The following is an 18,672-nucleotide window of genomic DNA, read 5'->3' on the forward strand; positions in this document are numbered from 1 at the left end:
CTCAGCACAATTCTGGAAATAAGCCAAGACAATTTGAAAAAAAAAACATTTATATTTTCAAGTGAAATAAAATTTGCAGGAAGCACAGCAGCAACAGAAAGAGGAAGAAGATTATTTACAACTCAGCTGCACAATCATAAAAACAGATTGGACCCTACAGACATCACAATGGATTTCATCCTCCTCAGTAAGTTCCACTTACTTTGTTTCCTGCCCATACTGCCAACATTGAGATCATCATTTCTCCTTATAAAAAGAATAATGCCCTTATACAGAGCAAGATAATAAAACGCAAGAGGAGACTTCTGAAGCACCACATCTAATGGTGTCCATTTGTGGCTCTATGTAGTGTCCTAGAGGTAGCAACAAAAAAAAAAAATAAAAAACTGCTAGCCACGTAAGGCTTTATTTCAATTTAAAACATTAGGTGGTGGTAAAGTTTAAAATTCCAGTGTTCTAAAATTTGGCCTAACGTTTAGCGACGGGTAAGACGAGATTAATGTGACAGATTATGGGAGTGACACAATTAGAAGACACTGCATTAGATTGGGATTTCATACATAGCCTTGTTCTAAGTTATTGGCTGCTGCCAATGTGTTATGCAATGGAATGGAGTCATGGCAGGAGAAAGACCAGGAGGAGTTGTCTTTCCTTTGTAAGAGAAAGGAAGGATTTGCATTGGTCTGGTTTATTCATGCAGCTATGTTACTGGTTGTTTGAAGCAAATAGAAAAGGTCCTTCTCATAGTCATATAGTGTTGTGAAGGCCTCTCTGGAAAGGCTAAAGGTGAACTGGTGTTCCTTGGGTAAAGGAAAGCCTTGTTGCTACTCATCCAAACCCCTAATTACACCCCCAACAAAATAAAATAAAAAAAATTAAGGTGCAACAAATAGGATATGACACAATGGGGAGAAACATCCTCCCACAAGGCTGGCTGAGCCTTACTTTTCACTATGCCTTCACTTTTTGTACAGTAACCCTAACTAATGCTCGATTCCAGAAGGCCCTGCTCCTCCTTAATGTAAACATTACCCTGCATCTGCTGCTGCAAAAACAAAAAAAATAGCTTGCAGCCCTTCTCTGTCTCTATAGTGCCCCCTACACTCCTTAAGGTTTATAGGATTATTAAAAAGCAATAAACCCCTTAGCAGCTACAGGGGGTTCTGCAAAACTTTGCTGCCCCTGGCGGTTAAGAGGTTAACATTGGACAGCAGTAAACATTAGCAGGTGGTTTGAAAATAGTCAAATTATCATATTCAGTGATACTGCTTCATAAGGCAGCAAGGATTTCGTCCTCTTATTGATGGCCATAGCAAAAACTCCGTTCTGTGCCTTTAAAAGGTTACTCGCCATCCTGGCCATCAAGGGGGAAGAGCTGGAGGAATCAGGTCTAGGTAGGCTCACGAGAAGCTCTGGATGGGATGACTGACTCTCATACATGCCCAGTAAATGGCACGACCTAAACAGATCAGTGCCAACAGCAGCAGCAATGCCCATGAGGCATAGATTCCACCATACTGACGCGCCAATGCCCATGTGCCGGCCTGCAAGATAGATTATATTATATTGTTATATAAATACAATAGGGCTTGTTTTGGAGGTTTTATCATCAAGGCATATGCACTCACCACAAGACCAGCTGCAGCAACCGCAAATAAAAAGCCCATCAGAAAGCAGCAAACACATCTCTTTCTTGGGTACCTCAGTCCAATAGAGGAGCTGTATGTAAAGAAAAATTAACAGTGAGATACAAATCGTTGTACCCATCCCCACCCTGACAACCGGTTTTTCCCTCATACTTACACTTTTCGGCAGTGTGGGCAGCGTGCCAAGGTCCGGTCTGAAAAATCTGTCCACTGTAAGAGAGAAGGAGAAATGTATGCAGTAAAAAATTTACCAAGCATCCAAAACCAAAGTCGTGGGTACAGGAAATAGGGCAATTCTGCCTAGAGTCTGCAGCACCATTCTCTTACCCAGAACAATCAGGGCTGAGGTTCAAATGAATAAAACACTTTTTTTCTGTTAACTACTGCTATAGTATGGTACAGGCTAGGAATATATGTCCATTTGTACCTTTGAAATGTTGATGAGCTCCCCAAGATGTGTGTAAAATGTTGTTTAAAGGAGTTTCATGGAGCACAGGGGGAGTAGTCTGCAATCCGTTAGCACAGCCACGTCACCACTAAACATGCCCATCCAGTATGCTAGGACACCTCTTGGAACTACAGAAGAGTACTGCACATGCTCGGATTTTGGCAGCACTCACTGACATCAGGAAGACTGAATAGGCATGTTTAGTGATAAAACGTCTATCCTCAGGGATTGATGACTACACCCCGTGTACTCCGTGAACCTCATTTACATATCCATTAAAATTGTCTTTTACACGCATGTTGGGGGCTCATCAGCATTTCAAAGGTATGGTTGGACTTGTATTCATAATCTGTAGAGTGCTATAGTAATGGTTTACAATGGCTGGAGGAGGTGATAGACTCCCTTTATAGCATATGCAGTGGGGAAACGCACCAGTCAAAAGACCCCTTTAATACTGCCATAAAGGAGTGCCAGTCATAAGAAATTTCACCCGTTGTGTTTCAGTTTATTATTTTCAAGATATACATTTTGCCAGTCTAGGTAAGGCTCTGTGAGCTGAACAGTCTGAGATCCAGCCCGATAGAGACATATGGAGCTTTGCCTACACTGGATACAAGTGTATCCTCTTCTTAGTGGATTGCAAGGCTAACTCTACACCTTTATACTGTACATGACCGAATGAGAACATTCACTTAAAGAGGACCTTTCACCGATTTGGGCACAGGCAGTGCTATATAATGCTGGAAAGCTGACACCATCAGCTTTCCTGATCTGTGCCCGGTGTAAAGCGCTATCGGTCCCGGTACCGTAGCGCTTTACAGTCAGAAGGGCGTTCCTGACAGTCAGGTACGTCCTTCTTGAAAGCAGCGCCTATCGCGCTGTACAGTGTGAGCGGAGAGGAACCCCCCCTCCCCTCCTGATAATACTCGTCTATGGACGATCACTGTGAGCAGAGGGAGGGTGTGTTCCTCCCCGCTCACACTGTACAGCGCGATAGGCACTGATGTGGAGAAGGACGTACCTGACTGACTGTCAGAAACGTCCTTCTGACTGTAAAGCGCTACAGTACAGAGACAGATAGCTCTTTACCCGGGGCACAGATCGGGGAAGCTGATAGTGTCAGCTTTCCAACATTATATAGCACTGCCTGTGCCCAAATCGGTGAAAGGTCCTCTTTAACAGTATAGTGAGGAAAAAGTATATTAGCAGGTTCTACAAAGTTTAATCCTACAACCTCTTCAGAGGTTTCTTCTCTACGACTTTTGTGCGCTGGCTGCATTTATATGAACACTTATGTTCTTTTATAAGATGGACTATAAATAGTAGAAAAATTCACTCCCATCAATTTAAGAAAAAGTGTATGTAACAATTACAAGTAATGTGCAACCCCATATATTCCTATGCTACCCTTGTCACAGGAAAAAACTCTGCATAGCCCAGCCTATAGTAAATATAACAAAATACAAATAGTAAGTATACAAAGAATCCAAACCATACCAAAAAGTTGTTCTTGCAGTGTCCACAGATGACTCTGACTCCGACAGGCTGTGGCTCTGGGCTTAAGGGTCCGGCATGTACAGGGCCCAAGTTAATAATTCTTTTACTGGTAAAAACACAGAGCACTTACTCACTTATCGATCAGCCCATGCTTTATGGCACGTGGCCACTCTGCTGAGAAAGCTCTTACCAGTATGGTCTTGGGCAGGCTATCCTCTGGGATGTGACTTTACAGATCAGCAAGCAATTGCAAGGACAGCGCACATACTTCTTCCCCTGGGGGGCATTCTTTATGGGCTATAGAGAGAAATGACAAAGCATCGATCTTTCACACTGAAATAATTGCCTCATTCTTTAAGAATATTAATTTCCTCATTATTATATTAATCAACTGACTGACAACATTCATCATATCTCAACTGGTCAGTTTCTCTACAGAATTTTCACTAGCAATGTCTGAACTTCGTACCGTGGCTTCATTGCAGACTCCACACTTCACTACATGTTGGTGCATCTTTCCCTCCACATTGATGAGAGACTGGCAGACCCGGCATGTTATCATGGGAGCAGAACCACTTTCTGGACTTGTCAGTGGAGAATAGGGTGGGGGATCTTCACCAGGTAACACTGAGCCACCCGCTGGGAACACCTGAAAGCCTGGACAGTACAATGAAAGTAAAAGCAAATATGTAACAGCAAATCCAAAGGGTTACAGAAAAAAACTGTTTATCCAGCAATTCAAATATCCTGATAGGAACAATTGAGATAAGAAGCGGTCTAGAGAGCGTGATCCTTTCCTGCCTCACGCTAGGTATGCCTTAAAGGGATATTCATAATCATATCTATATTTCTAGACTAGCTGGTACCCACGACTTCGTCTGCGGTGATTGTAGAAGTGGGTATATACAGGCGTGGGTAAGGTTGTGTGTATAGGGTATGGGATATGAAATGTAAGTTTGTATCTTGTTTTTGCTGTAATTCAGAGAATACATGAGACTTTTGTGTTGAAGTTAATTTGTATTTGAGCTGCTATACGGTGTTGTGCGAAACTTTACATAGTGACTTTGGGACAGAAGTATTTGAAGTTAACCCTTTCCCGCCGATGGCATTTTTTGATTTTTGTTTTTGACTCCCCTCCTTCTAAACCCCATAACTTTTTTATTTCTCCACTCCCAGAGTCATATGAGGTCTTAATTTTTCCTGGGACAAATTTTTCTTCATGATGCCACCATTATATATTCTATATAATGTACTGGGAAGCAGGGAAAAAATTCAGAATGGGGTGGATTTGAAGAAAAAATGCATTTCTGCGACTTTCTTACGGGCTTTGGTTTTACGGCGTTCACTGTGCAACCAAAATGACATGTCCCCTGTATTCTGTGTTTCGTTACGATTCCGGGGATACCAAATTTATATGGTTTTGTTTACATTTTGACCCCTTAAAAAAAATCCAAAACTGTGTTAAAAAATTATTTTTTTAAAAGTCGCCATATTCCGACAGCCGTAACTTTTTTATACGTGCGTGTACGGGGATGCATAGGGCGTCTTTTTTTGCGGGACCGGGTGTACTTTGTAGTTCTACCATTTTCGGGAAATGTTATTGCTTTGATCACTTTTTATTCAAATTTTTATCAGAATCAAAACAGTGGAAAAATGGCGGTTTGGCACTTTTGACCATTTTTCCCGCTACGGCGTTTACCAAACAGGAAAAATATTTGTATAGCTTTGTAGAGCGGGCGATTCCGGACGTGGGGATACTTAACATGTATGTGTTTCACAGTTTTTAACTACTTTTATATGTGTTCTAGGGAAAGGGGGGGTGATTTGAATTTTTAATCCTTTGTATTTTTTTTTTTATATTTTTTTTACTTTTTTAAAACTTTTTTTTTTGCATTTATTAGACCACCTAGGGGTATTGTCATGGGTGGGCGGTGTCGCGGATTGTCAGAGCGGTGGGGGTCGGCAAACATGGCTGCACCGGAGCGTTAAAGAGAGCCTCCTGGAGTATCGGTAAGGTGAGGGGCAAAGTCTATGTATATGTGATTGTGTGGGGTTAGGGGCGAGGCTGTAGAGGGCAATATGAATTTTGTGGCTTGCTATGGTCCAAAGTGTGTGAGATTGCAGAGATGGTGGTGTGAGTTTGGGTTTTGTGGGGGTCCTGGCACAAACGTATGTGCGCTATTGTGACGAAAAGTAGCCTATTGCGCAATCCAGTGTAGTAACTATGTTTGTGGAAACTTTCAGCCAAATCGGTGGAGCGGTTTTTCCGTGATTGAGGAACAAACATCCGAACATCCAAACACACAAACTTTCACATTTATAATATTAATAGGATAATTAAACGTTAAACATTTTTGCAATTATAAGTAATCAAAAATCCTGCAGCGTTTTAAAGATTTTCTCTAACTTTCTTAGTGGTGACAGTCTTATCTTGATCGGTTGCCAATGGATACGACCACCAAAGCAGAAACTTTCTATGGTCTGTGACTTGTCAGAAACCCAGCCATGATTTTCTTATTGTAACAGGGTCATCAGACAGGTCATCATGGCAGATTTTCTGAGCTTAGAAGGTTCTTACATTCATGGTCGTATCCACTGGTAACAACAGACTGTGACCAAAAGATATTTAGAGAAAATCTTTAAAACTCTGCAAAATGTTTAAGTTTTAATTATCTACAAATGTAATGCTTATGTACATGAGAATACCCCTTTAACTGGTGTTCTCCAGAGGTATTGTGGCCATACACATTAGATTAGTGTTAGATGAACCTGCCTGAGGGTAGAGGTTGGGGAAAACATGAATCAATTTGAATCTTTCTGTTCTCAGGAAATCCTGTTGAATACTCACTACAGGATCTAGTTGCTGTAATATCTATAGGTGCTGGTAAAGCATTAGTGGATATCTGCACGTACACTATATGAAAGCATGGATGACAGGACTAACAGATTTATGATATGAAACCTGGAAATGAAGCACTGAAAAAAAAAAAAAAAGTCACTTCCTGGGTGTAAACAGGTCTGCTGGTTTACTCCTAAGTCACACACGTTTAGCAGCTCTTTATCTCCCTCTCCCTGTTGCTTGACCATAAACTCTGACGTGTAATAAATCCTTGAGAATTGCATTCTGTAATATTTTTGTGCACTATTTTGCGACATATTCTCACTTGAGCTGGCTAAAGGTTTCCCCATATGTCTGTGGAAGTGACAGGTTCAATTTTTAAAGGGGTTGTCTGGTGAGGGAAAGATTTCAGACAGACTCAGAATGGGTTAAGAAGGACCTTTCACCACCTACACCAAGTCTAGCTCTTTGAATAATTCCAGCACAGCTAGATTTTTCTCTAGTCCCACTGCTTCCCGGCAATAAGTGCTGTAAATGTTGCTACATAATATGTTATTTGCTCTCTACTGTTAGGGTAAGTTCACACGGGGAGCGTAAAGGCAGATTTTGGCACCAAGAGTGACGCGGGGAGCTGCATCACTCTCAGGCCAAAATCCGCCTGCCACGACTATTGCGGCTTCTGACAGTCGCGGCTTCCCCCTCTGGAGTAGGCCCAAATGAGGGCCGACTCCGGAGGTTGGTGCCGTGAGGCGGACGTCGCGGCTCAACGAGCCGCAGAATCTTCCTGGAGAAAGGGCAGTTCGGAGCCTGGCGGTCTCCATAAACCTCTATGGTGAGGGGGCAGATTGTGATGTGGATTACGTGCCATAATCCGCCCCCTCTGTGCCCGTGTGAACTAGCCCTCAGATGGTCAGTGTCAGGCAGAAGCAGGCGAATGGTGTGATTCTGATCTCTGACACCGTCCACCTCTGAATGGAGATCAGAATCACACCCCTCAACTGACAGTACACACCCTAAAATAACTACACTGATTGCTCAGGAATGGTGGGGGCTGGAGAAAAAAATTCCTGCTGCACTGCACTAGACACAGTAGAGCAGTGCCTGTTAACCGATGTTAATAGCTGGTGTTTGTAGAGGTAATGAGAGGGCCTCTTTATAAAAAGAACGGCAGCCGTACTCACTTCACCAACCACACTGCTCCATTTCCAATCCATCCTGGCCCTATCTAATCACAAAGGTTCATGCTCAACCAATCACTGACCACAGCCAGTTACCCCGTGTGCTGTGGTAGTCTGAGATGTGGCCGAGCCAATAACATTGGTGCATACGTTTTATCATGTATAGCCAAATGTTCACTTCTGACTGGAGAGTCACTTTAATATGTCAACAACTCATATGGGACATAATGTCACAAGCGTGTGCATGTATCTTTGATCCATACATGGATGTGGTGACATACATTATATGCCATATATGTCAGGTGACTCTTCAGCCTCCATCTTTCAGTCACCACAGTAATATAGGCCCGCTGCCATCATCAGAACTGCCCCAGCAGGACGCCACGCCCCAGACTTGCTGTGACTACGCGGTTGTCACCTTCTCCCCACTTCCTTCAGCAGCCAATCAGATTCATGCACACATTTTCATGCGTGGGCTGATTGTAAAGTGGGCGGAGTTTACAAGCTCCCTAATAAACAAATCACCGGGGGCGGAGCCTTACCTTGCGGCTTGTTGCTGGGGGCGGGCCCAGGACCACCGTACGGAGGAGCAGAAGGAAGTGCAGTACCCGGCGAAGGGGCTCCAGGACCTACCGAGGCTCCCATACCCCCTCCGTCCCCGAGATCGGAGAGGAGAGGGGAGCGCTCTCCATCCGCCATGTCCCTGGCTCCCACCTAATACCGGCACACACGGTTCCTGCTGCTGCTGCTTCGTCTGCTGACGCACCTTACACTGCGGCTGCGCGGGACGCATGCGCTGGAGTCAAGGAGGGGGGGAATTCACACAACGCATGCGAAGTACACAGTCACGTGCAGGAGAACTGCAAACAAAGGTTTTTCTTCACGTGACAGTCACCTGATTTAGGTGCTGTTTTTTCCACCACAAGACAGCTTTATTGACTGTGCTGTGAAGAACACTGTTCAGTGAGAGTTGTTCTCAGCAGAGCCCATGCACTGTGTCAGGGGTCACAGAGGTGAAGTCTGGTAAATCAGCTATGTAAGGGCAGCCCTGAAGAAGAGTCTGTCAGCAGGAACGTGGAATTTACACGAATGGCAGTATCTTGTAGGGCTGTTTGCACACTTTACAGTGATATTCAGGACAGTCCATTGTTATAAAAATCAGCATTTTATCTCTATGTAAATGAGGGGAATAGTGCCTTAATGGGGTTGGCCACTTTCAGACCAATATTGAGAGACAAATGTTATTGTATAATAAAAAGTTGTACAATTTTCCAATATACTTTCTGTATCAATTTCTCACAGTTTTCTAGATCTCTGCTTGCTGTCATTCATTCTGTTACTTCTAGAGGATAAAACTCTGACCATGGTCATGTGATTTACGGTCCATGGTCATGTGATGAGTACACAGGTGCACAGCTGATTACCAGGCAGATGTCTGATTACTGGGCTGTGACTATAACGAGCGGCACCTGTGTGCTCATCACATGACCATGGACCGTAAATCACATGACCATGGTCAGAGTTTTATCCTCTAGAAGTAACAGAATGAATGACAGCAAGCAGAGATCTAGAAAACTGTGAGGAATTGATACAGAAAGTATATTGGAAAATTGTACAACTTTTTATTATACAAACAATAACATTTGTCTCTCGATATTGGGCTGAAAGTGGACAACCCCTTTAAATACAAGAGGTGCCGGACACAATAGCGGCGCAGTACTTGCTAAGCTCTGGATGCTTGTCCCCCAGATCACCATCTTGCATCATCATAACTGTCCCTGACTGCCATGGCCATCCTCCAAGCAGTTGTCCAGACTTCATAACTCTCTATTCCAAAAGCAACCAACACCAAACCGGTCTGACCTGGAATGCAGTGCTGCTATCTTTCGCCAAATATACTTGCTGCCAACATATCTCTTTCACCACTAAACTTTCTTCCTCCACACCTCTAGCCTATCTTGCAAGTTGTCCACTCCTACATCCAATAAATTCATTCCTGAACAGCCCTTGGCACCCAAATTCAATGTCTGTGTGGGTTACACTGCCCATAAAGCTTCTCATGGTCTTGTTTATCTTCCTTCATTGCTTCTCGATAACAGCTGGTGACACTGCACCCCTCTAGTTTCTTCTCTGAATTACTTTCCAAATCAAGGTCTTTAGCTTTGGCCACCTTACTTTGTATGCTATCAAGTCCAAATATTTTTGGGTCAGGGGATAATAACACTTCTTAGGGAGTGGGCATCTTTGCAGGTGTATAGAGACTTACAAACCATTTTTGCTCCACTGGGGGATTATGGGAAATGTATGCAAATCTGTTTTCGAGGATGTAATTAGGAAAACAGTGGCTATGTTTGATGCCTCTTAGAACAGCCCCCTCAACATCATGCATTATTTTTTTCAATAAACCTAATTACATGATGTGGGAATTATTGCCAAACTAGTATTTCTATTTCAAAAGGAACAGATTCCCAGCTACTTTCCATAATCCCCCAGTGGAGCAAAAATGGCTTGTATGTCTCCATACTCCTGCAAAGCTGGCCACTCTCTAAGGAGTGTTATTATCCCCTGACCCTGGTCTATAGTCTCTCACCCAGCCAAACTAGTATCCGTACGCTGTGCTGATGAGATCCAACATCGAAACAGCGCTGTCCACAGCTGGGAATCTGTTCCTTTTGGAATAGAAATACTAATTTGGCAATAATCCCCGCATCATGTTATTAGGCTTATTGAAAAAAGTCATGCATGATGTTGAGGGGGCTGTCCTAAGAGGCAGCGACAGAGGCGCTGTTTTCCTAATTTCATCCTGGAAAACAGATTTGCATATATTTCCCAAATATTTTTGGTGCTCAAGGTTCAGGCTTTGTCAAGTCATTGCATTTTGCATACACAAGTACCCCCTGTGATCCTAAATCGTCCATCAGTTTTCTCATCTGGAACCACTGGAAGCCTTTTCTTCCAAACCATTTCACGTTGACCTTATTGCTTGAAAGATGACGTTTAATGCCGGTTCTCTATTTTTACTGGTGTTCTTCCTTTTTTTTTTTTTTTTAACTCGGTTCATTAAAAATTGTACAAAATATTACATAACAGGAGTACATAATGCAATAGAAATGACAAAAGAACATAATCTAGAAGTTGTACAAATATATAAAAAGAACTAGACAAAACAGAACAAAGAAATTAAAACATTGCTACACAGTTCCTAGTAGAAATAAAATATCAAGTAAAAGTTGTCCAGTAGAAAGTCCTGGCTAGGGAGCCGAAAGAAGCACAGATTCCATTCTGACCAGTAGAGGGCGAGAGCATATACAAAAAAAAAAAATCAGTGCATTGCAGATATTGTAGCTGTCCCATTTTATACAGAGTGCAGGGGTCAAATAACTTTGTTGCAAAATATACACTCACCGGCCACTTTATTAGGTACACCATGCTAGTAACGGGTTGGACCCCCTTTTGCCTTCAGAACTGCCTCAATTCTTCGTGGCATAGATTCAACAAGGTGCTGGAAGCATTCCTCAGAGATTTTGGTCCATATTGACATGACATCACACAGTTGCCGCAGATTTGTCGGCTGCACATCCATGATACGAATCTCCCGTTCCACCACATCCCAAAGATGTTCTATTGGATTGAGATCTGGTGACTGTGGAGGCCATTGGAGTACAGTGAACTCATTGTCATGTTCAAGAAACCAGTCTGAGATGATTCCAGCTTTATGACATGGCATTGCATTATCCTGCTGAAAGTAGCCATCAGATGTTGGGTACATTGTGGTCATAAAGGGATGGACATGGTCAGCAACAATACTCAGGTAGGCTTTGGCGTTGCAACGATGCTCAATTGGTACCAAGGGGCCCAAAGAGTGCCAAGAAAATATTCCCCACACCATGACACCACCACCACCAGCCTGAACCGTTGATACAAGGCAGGATGGATCCATGCTTTCATGTTGTTGACGCCAAATTCTGACCCTACCATCCAAATGTCGCAGCAGAAATCGAGACTCATCAGACCAGGCAACGTTTTTCCAATCTTCAATTGTCCAATTTCGATGAGCTTGTGCAAATTGTAGCCTCAGTTTCCTGTTCTTAGCTGAAAGGAGTGGCACCCGGTGTGGTCTTCTGCTGCTGTAGCCCATTTGCCTCAAAGTTGGACGTACTGTGCGTTCAGAGATGCTCTTCTGGCTACCTTGGTTGTAACGGGTGGCTATTTGAGTCACTGTTGCCTTTCTATCAGCTCGAACCAGTCTGGCCATTCTCCTCTGACCTCTGGCATCAACAACGCATTTCCGCCTACAGAACTGCCGCTCACTGGATGTTTTTTCTTTTTCGGACCATTCTCTGTAAACCCTAGAGATGGTTGTGCGTGAAAATCCCAGTAGATCAGCAGTTTCTGAAATACTCAGACCAACCCTTCTGGCACCAACAACCATGCCACGCTCAAAGGCACTCAAATCACCTTTCTTCCCCATACTGAGGCTCGGTTTGAACTGCAGGAGATTGTCTTGACCATGTCTACATGCCTAAATGCACTGAGTTGCCGCCATGTGATTGGCTGATTAGAAATTAAGTGTTAACGAGCAGTTGGACAGGTGTACCTAATAAAGTGGCCGGTGAGTGTATACTTCTATTAGCTTATTGTTAGAATCTAGAGAGACAAACCACTGACTCCAGAAGGTGAGAGAATGTCTCATCGATGAGAGTGGAAATAAGAGTGCGCCATTTAAGTAAATCAGGGACTTCTAGATGAGACATCTTGACCTGCATGAGATGAGCATATAATGCCGAGATGAGCATATAATGCCGAGATGAGTCCTTAGGCCTGTGTCCCAAATATTCTTTTACACATTGTATTAAACTACCTTTGTTGATATGGTCACCATGGCTGTCTACCGTTTTAGACTTCCTAATAAGCATTATACCCCTTTATCTGCTACCTTGACTGTTTTTATTTCTTGACCGTCCACCTTTCTTTGCTGCTGCTGACACCACCAAGTCCATTACCCAGAATGTACCCGAGAATGCCACTACACTTGCTACCCGCAACAATACCAGTTTATACTTCTCACTACAAAAAACCCTAATTGCCACCAACAGTTCTTCTACTGTCTGCAAATCAATGGGCCCAGCCCTTTACCACCCTATTTATCAAAATGCTCTAGTAGGGTTTTTATACAGTCATGGCCATAGGTGTTGGCACCCCAGAATTGTATTGCAATTACATATGTTTTGTTATTCACATGTTTATTTCCTTTGTGTGTATTGGAACATCACACACATACAGAAAATAATAATAATAATAATAAATAATATAATTTCATGCAAAACTCCAAAAATGGGCCGGACAAAATTACTGGTACCCTCAAATTAATATTTGGTTACACACTCTTTGGAAAAAATAATTGAAATCAAACACTTCCTATAACCTTCAACAAGCTTCTTACACCTCTCAACTGGAGTTTTAGAGCACTTGCAAACTGCTCCAGGTCTCTTATATTTGTTGAAGGGTGCCTTCTTCCAACAGCAAGTTTAAGATCTCTCCACAGGTGTTGGGATCTAGATCTGGACTCATTGCTGGCCACTTTAGAACTCTCCAGTGCTCGTTGAAGTCTGTTTGGGGTCATTGTTCTGCTGGAAGACCCATGACCTAGAATGCAAACCAAACTTTGAGATCCAAAATCTTTTGGTAATCTTCAGATTTCATGATGCCTTGCACACAGTCAAGGTACCCAGTGCCAGAGGCAGCAAAACAACCCAAAAACATTTTTGAACCTCCACTATAATTGACTGTTGGTCCTGTGTTCTTTTCTTTGTAGGCCTCATTCCGTTTTCGGTAAACAGTAGAATGATGTGCTTTACTAAAAAGCTCTGTCTTGTTCTTATCTGATGTTTTCCCAGAAGGATTTTAGCTTACTAACATACATTTTGGCAAACTGCAGTCTACCTTTTTTATGTCTCTGTGACAACAGTGGGGTCCTCCTGGGTTTCCTGCCATAACGTTTCATTGAAATGTCAATGGATAGTTTATGCTAACGCTGATGTACCCTGAGCCTGCAGGACAGCTTGGATTTCTTTGGCTCTTGGAGCTGTTTATCCACCATCCAGGCTATCCTGTGTTGAAACCTTTCATCAATTTTTCTCTTCCATCCACATCCAGGGAGATTAGCTACAGTACCATGGGGTGTAAATCTTTTGATTATGCTGCGCACCATGGACAAAGGAACATCAAGATCTTTGGAGATGGACTTGTAACCTTGAGTTTGTAGATATAGTTCTACAATTTTGGTTGTCAAGTTCTCGGACAGTTCTCTTCTACTCTTTCTATTCTCCATGCATGTGTATGATACACACAGACACACAATGCAAATATTGAGTCAACTTCTCTCTTTTTTGTCTGGTTTCAGGAGTAATTTTTGTGTTGCCCACACCTGTTACTTACCACAGGTGAGTTTGTATGAGCATCACATGCTTGAAACAAAGTTACGCTTCATTCACACTTGCGCGTGGTATCTGTTCTCTTGCAAAGGTTTGGTACAAAAAAGATTCCAACTGGTTACACAACGGATACCTAAATCTTTTTTTTTTTTATGTAGATTGCGAGCCTCATATAGGGATCACCATGTACATTTTTTTTCCCTATCAGTATGTCTTTGTAGAATGGGAGGAAATCCACACAAGCACACGGGGAACATACAAACTCCTTGCAGATGTTGTTCCTGGCAGAATTCAAACCCAGGGCCCCAGCGCTGCAAGGCTACAGTGCTAACCACTGAGTCACCGTGTTGCCCCTTAGCGGATACCTAAATCTGTCTTTTTAGACGGATAGTCAATGGATGCCCGTCCAAAAAATGGACCGTTTGTGTCTGTTTTTGACCAATCCTTTTTTTTCCCTTATTCATTCTGAGCATACGCAGAGAGAAAAACAGATTACAAATAGATGACTATCCTTTGTAATCCTTTGTAATCCATTTGTAATCCGCCTTCCATAGACCTTAATGTTAAAAAAGAAAAAACAGTTTGAGCCGGTCCATTGTGTATCCTTATTTTTTGTATGGACGCAAAGTACTGCAAGTCCGACTTTGGTCTTCGTTCAAAAGAGAGGATACACGGCAAAAAATGCTCAAAACATACACCTGCGGATTGTTTTAAAAACTCATTGAAATGAATGGGTTTTTAAACAAATCGTTTCTAAACAGTCTCTCTGATCTTAAGGTGGTTTCACGATGGACAGATACCAGGCGCAAGTGTGAACGAAGCGTTATTTACCCACAATTTAGAAAAGGTGGCAAGAATTTTGTCCAGGACGTTTTTGGAGTTATTCCAACATACAAAGGAAATAAACATGTGTAAAAGAAAACGTGCAACTTCAAAAATTTTCTGGGAGAAATACTTCATTTTCTGGAAATTTTTTATGGGTGCCAATACTTACATACGGCCATGACTGTATTTTTGAGAAATATGACACTGCCATCATTAGTGTGGCAGGCTTACCTTTTGTTGTCCGTTCCTTTCACAAGTTAGAAACCAATTTCCACAAGCACTGGACTGGATACTTCCAACTGTTCCTTTCTTTAGTTTAGTTTTTTGGTTTAGAGTTTGGTTGGTTATTCTCAATCTGCTTATTCACTAAAGCCCCCTTTCTTATATATTTTGTCCAGTGATCAACTGTTTGGGTGGTAAACTCATATCCAAAGTCTTTAGACTCTAGGGTAAGATAAACATGTATGCAGTATATAACCTAAAGAGACAACCCCCGTAACAGTTGCTTGGGTAGCTTGGTATAGAGTGAGAAATTCTTGTGAGTACTAAGTACCACCATAATAGTAAGGAGATTTCTAGCATGAAGGTGTTCTGGGTGATTTTGTAGATATGGGACCATTGTTATTGAGGGTAGGTTTTCCATTTTAAGATGTAAGGGTGCATGCACACTACGTAACGCCGGGCGTGTATGAGAGCCGTACACGCCGGCATTACGGCAGACTGCCGAACACTTCCCATTCACTTCAATGGGAGCGCTCGTAACAGCGGCGTTTACGAGCGCTCCCATTGAAGTGAATGGGAAGTGTTCGGCAGCCCTGCTGTAACGCCGGCGTGTACGGCTCTCATACACGCCCGGCGTTACGTAGTGTGCATGCACCCTAAGGTAGTTAGGTAAGAGGAATGGGTCTGGTTAGTGTATATTAGTAAGATCAGGCTTCTGGCAGGTGGGTATTTTAGACAGTAATTTCAAAGACAATAAGTCTTTGAAAGGGAGCAGTATTCCTGAAGAAATTAGAAATTAAGCATCACCTTTGTAGATATTGGTACATCTCAGTAGACTGTAAATTAAAGCAGTGCTGCTTAGCGCTGAAGGAAGAGACTCCCCATATGGAGAGAAGGTGATAGATCTTATGCCCTCTTTAAATCAGCATTTGGATTCCATCCGGGGGAGTCTGCATGGGGACCCCCCCGAACGGAATACCAAAAGAAATTGCAAATTCTGTGCAGTAAAAGCACACGGACCCCATAGACTATAATGGGATCTGCGTGCTTGCCGACCACTGCCCACACAAATCATGCGGACAGGATAAGGTGGTCCCCATAAGGTGGCTTCTAGGGTTAGTCACAGAGGAGCATCTTCCATGGAATGGAAGAGAGGTAGGTGTGATATTTGAGCTGCTTGCTACTCAGACCCCAGAGTACAATAAGTGGAGGCCCAAGGAGGTGTGTAAACAACACAAAAAACAAACAGTTATTCTAACCTTGCCTCACCTCTCCTGGGTGTCTGGCAATTTCCCAAAGTATAATAGGTGAAGGCCCAGGGGAGGTGAGTAAAAATAATAAACAATTCTACTTACCTCTCCTAGGTGTCTGGAGATCACCGAGTCCCCTTCAATACTCTGGCTGATGTCACGTGCCCCAGGGTCACCTTTGAGGCTCGATTGGACCTCAGTGATTACATGAGGTGTGCCAACGTCATAATGTTAGGTGAAAGTGGCAAAGCACCATTGCTTGCACCCCACATGACTGCTGAAACCAAATCACAGGCCTCAGCAGTAACACCCCCCCCCTCCCAGATGTGTGATGTCAGCAAGAGGTCTGAAGAAGATGCCCTGCCGTTCCATTATACCCATTCTCACACCTGACTACCAGGTGCTGTGGATCATGTGGCCAGCCATATTGTAGCTACCTAGCAACACTATCACTTAAAGAGGACCTTTCACCACTTTTGGGCACATGCAGTGTCATATACTGCCAGAAAGCTGACAGTGCGCTGAGTTCAGCACACTGTCGGCTTTCCCGATCTGTGCCCGGTGTAAAGAGCTTACGGTGCCGGTACCGTAGTGCTCTATGGTCAGAAGGGCGTTTCTGACCATTAGCCAGAGACGTCCTTCTGCCTCGCGGCGCCTATCGCGCTGTGCTGTGGAGCCGGGAGGAACTCCCCCCTCCCGCTCCTGATAATACTCGTCTATGGACGAGCTGCGTGAGCAGAGGGAGGGGGCGTTCTTCCCCGCTCCACAGCACAGCGCGATTGGCGCCGCGAGGCAGAAGGACGTCTCTGGCTAATGGTCAGAAACGCCCTTCTGACCATAGAGCACTACGGTACCGGCACCGTAAGATCTTTACACCGGGCACAGATCGGGAAAGCCGACAGTGTGCTGAACTCAGCGCACTGTCGGCTTTCTGGCAGTATATAACACTGCATGTGCCCAAAAGTGGTGAAAGGTCCTCTTTAAAATCTCAACAAAACACATTAAAGTTTGTGGTTGTAAGGTGCCAAAATCTGAAAAAGTTCAAGGGGTATGAATACTTTTGCAAGACACTGTATGCTTATTTAAAAAGTGATTTTACCAATTATAGATTCCTTTTAATTCATTGAAAATTCCTTTAAAGGCAAATCAATAGTATGTGCTATAAATGTCTGAAATTGTGTGTTCCCTTATTATTTTCCTAAATCCAGCTCAAAGCTGGAGAAAGCCACCATGTCTGCCACTCTTATCTCCCATAGGAATATAAAAGAGTAGTGTGCAATATATAGCACTAATAATCCCTTCAACTACTTCTGTAAGGGCGAGTTCACACCTGCGCCCTGGTCTCCGTTTTGCAGATTTCCGTTTCCTGCCCGAAAGTGGAGACAGGAGACGTAAACCTGCAGTAATTTTTCTAACCCATTCATTTGAATGGGTTTGGACAGTGTCCAGCCATGAGCGCCGGCGAGCGTCTTCTGGTCTCCGTGACGAAACAGTTTTGTTTTTTTTTAACTGGACACAAAGTCAGACATGCAGGACTTTGTGTCCAGTTAAAAAAAAACAGTTTTGCCACAGAGAGCACAAAACGCTCACCGGAGCTCACCAGCGGACACTATCTGCCAGGTTTCCATCTTCTGTCTGCAGAAGACGGAAACCTGAAAACAGAGATCGGGTGCAGGTGTGAACCCGCCCTACGTACTACATACCTCCCAACCGTCCCGATTTCCGCGGGACAGTCCCGATTTGGGTGACATGTCCCGCGGTCCCGGTTGGAGGGAGATATGTCCCGATTTCAACTCAGATCTGCGTCCAGAGGATCACCTCGCTTCAGCCGCATGTGTCAGCGAGAGAGAGACGCAGCGGCGAAGCGAGCACGCGAGCAGCTTCAGCCGCGTGTGTCAGGGAGAGAGGCGGTCAGAGAGCGGCGAGGGAGCGGAGGAGAAGGTAAGTTTAATGTGGAGGTGGAACGTGAATCTGGGGGCAGATGAAGGAGAGGACGGCATGACACTGGGGGCAGAGATGGAGGGACAGGAATCTGGGGGCAGAGATGTGGGACATGAATCTGGGGGCAGAGATGTGGGACATGAATCTGGGGGCAGAGATGGAGGAGACATGAATCTGGGGGCAGATATGGAGTGGACATGAAACTGGGGCAGAGATGGAGGGGACATGAATCTGGGGGCAGAGATGGGGGGACATGAATCTGGGGGCAGAGATGGGGGACATGAATCTGGGGGCAGAGATGGAGAGGACATGAATCTGAGGGCAGAGATGGGGGACATGAATCTGGGGGCAGAGATGGGAGACATGAATCTGGGGGCAGAGATGGAGAGGAC

General features: G+C 43.9%; 1 protein-coding gene across 1 annotated transcript; it reads right to left on the reverse strand.

Moving 5' to 3' along the window:
* Window positions 1-32: 32 nt before the first annotated feature.
* Window positions 33-8,375, reverse strand: PIP4P1 (phosphatidylinositol-4,5-bisphosphate 4-phosphatase 1). The gene is made up of 7 exons (XM_075276680.1): window positions 8,151-8,375; window positions 4,061-4,248; window positions 3,782-3,888; window positions 3,592-3,697; window positions 1,804-1,856; window positions 1,629-1,719; window positions 33-1,544 (listed from the first exon to the last, which is right to left on the reverse strand). The coding sequence occupies exons 1-7, from the start codon at window positions 8,305-8,307 to the stop codon at window positions 1,401-1,403; spliced, it is 846 nt and encodes a 281-aa protein (XP_075132781.1). The 5' UTR covers window positions 8,308-8,375; the 3' UTR covers window positions 33-1,400.
* Between the last annotated feature and the right edge of the window lie 10,297 nt (window positions 8,376-18,672).

Source organism: Leptodactylus fuscus, chromosome 1, assembly GCF_031893055.1.
Source record: "Leptodactylus fuscus isolate aLepFus1 chromosome 1, aLepFus1.hap2, whole genome shotgun sequence".
Classification (NCBI taxonomy): Eukaryota; Metazoa; Chordata; class Amphibia; order Anura; family Leptodactylidae; genus Leptodactylus; species Leptodactylus fuscus.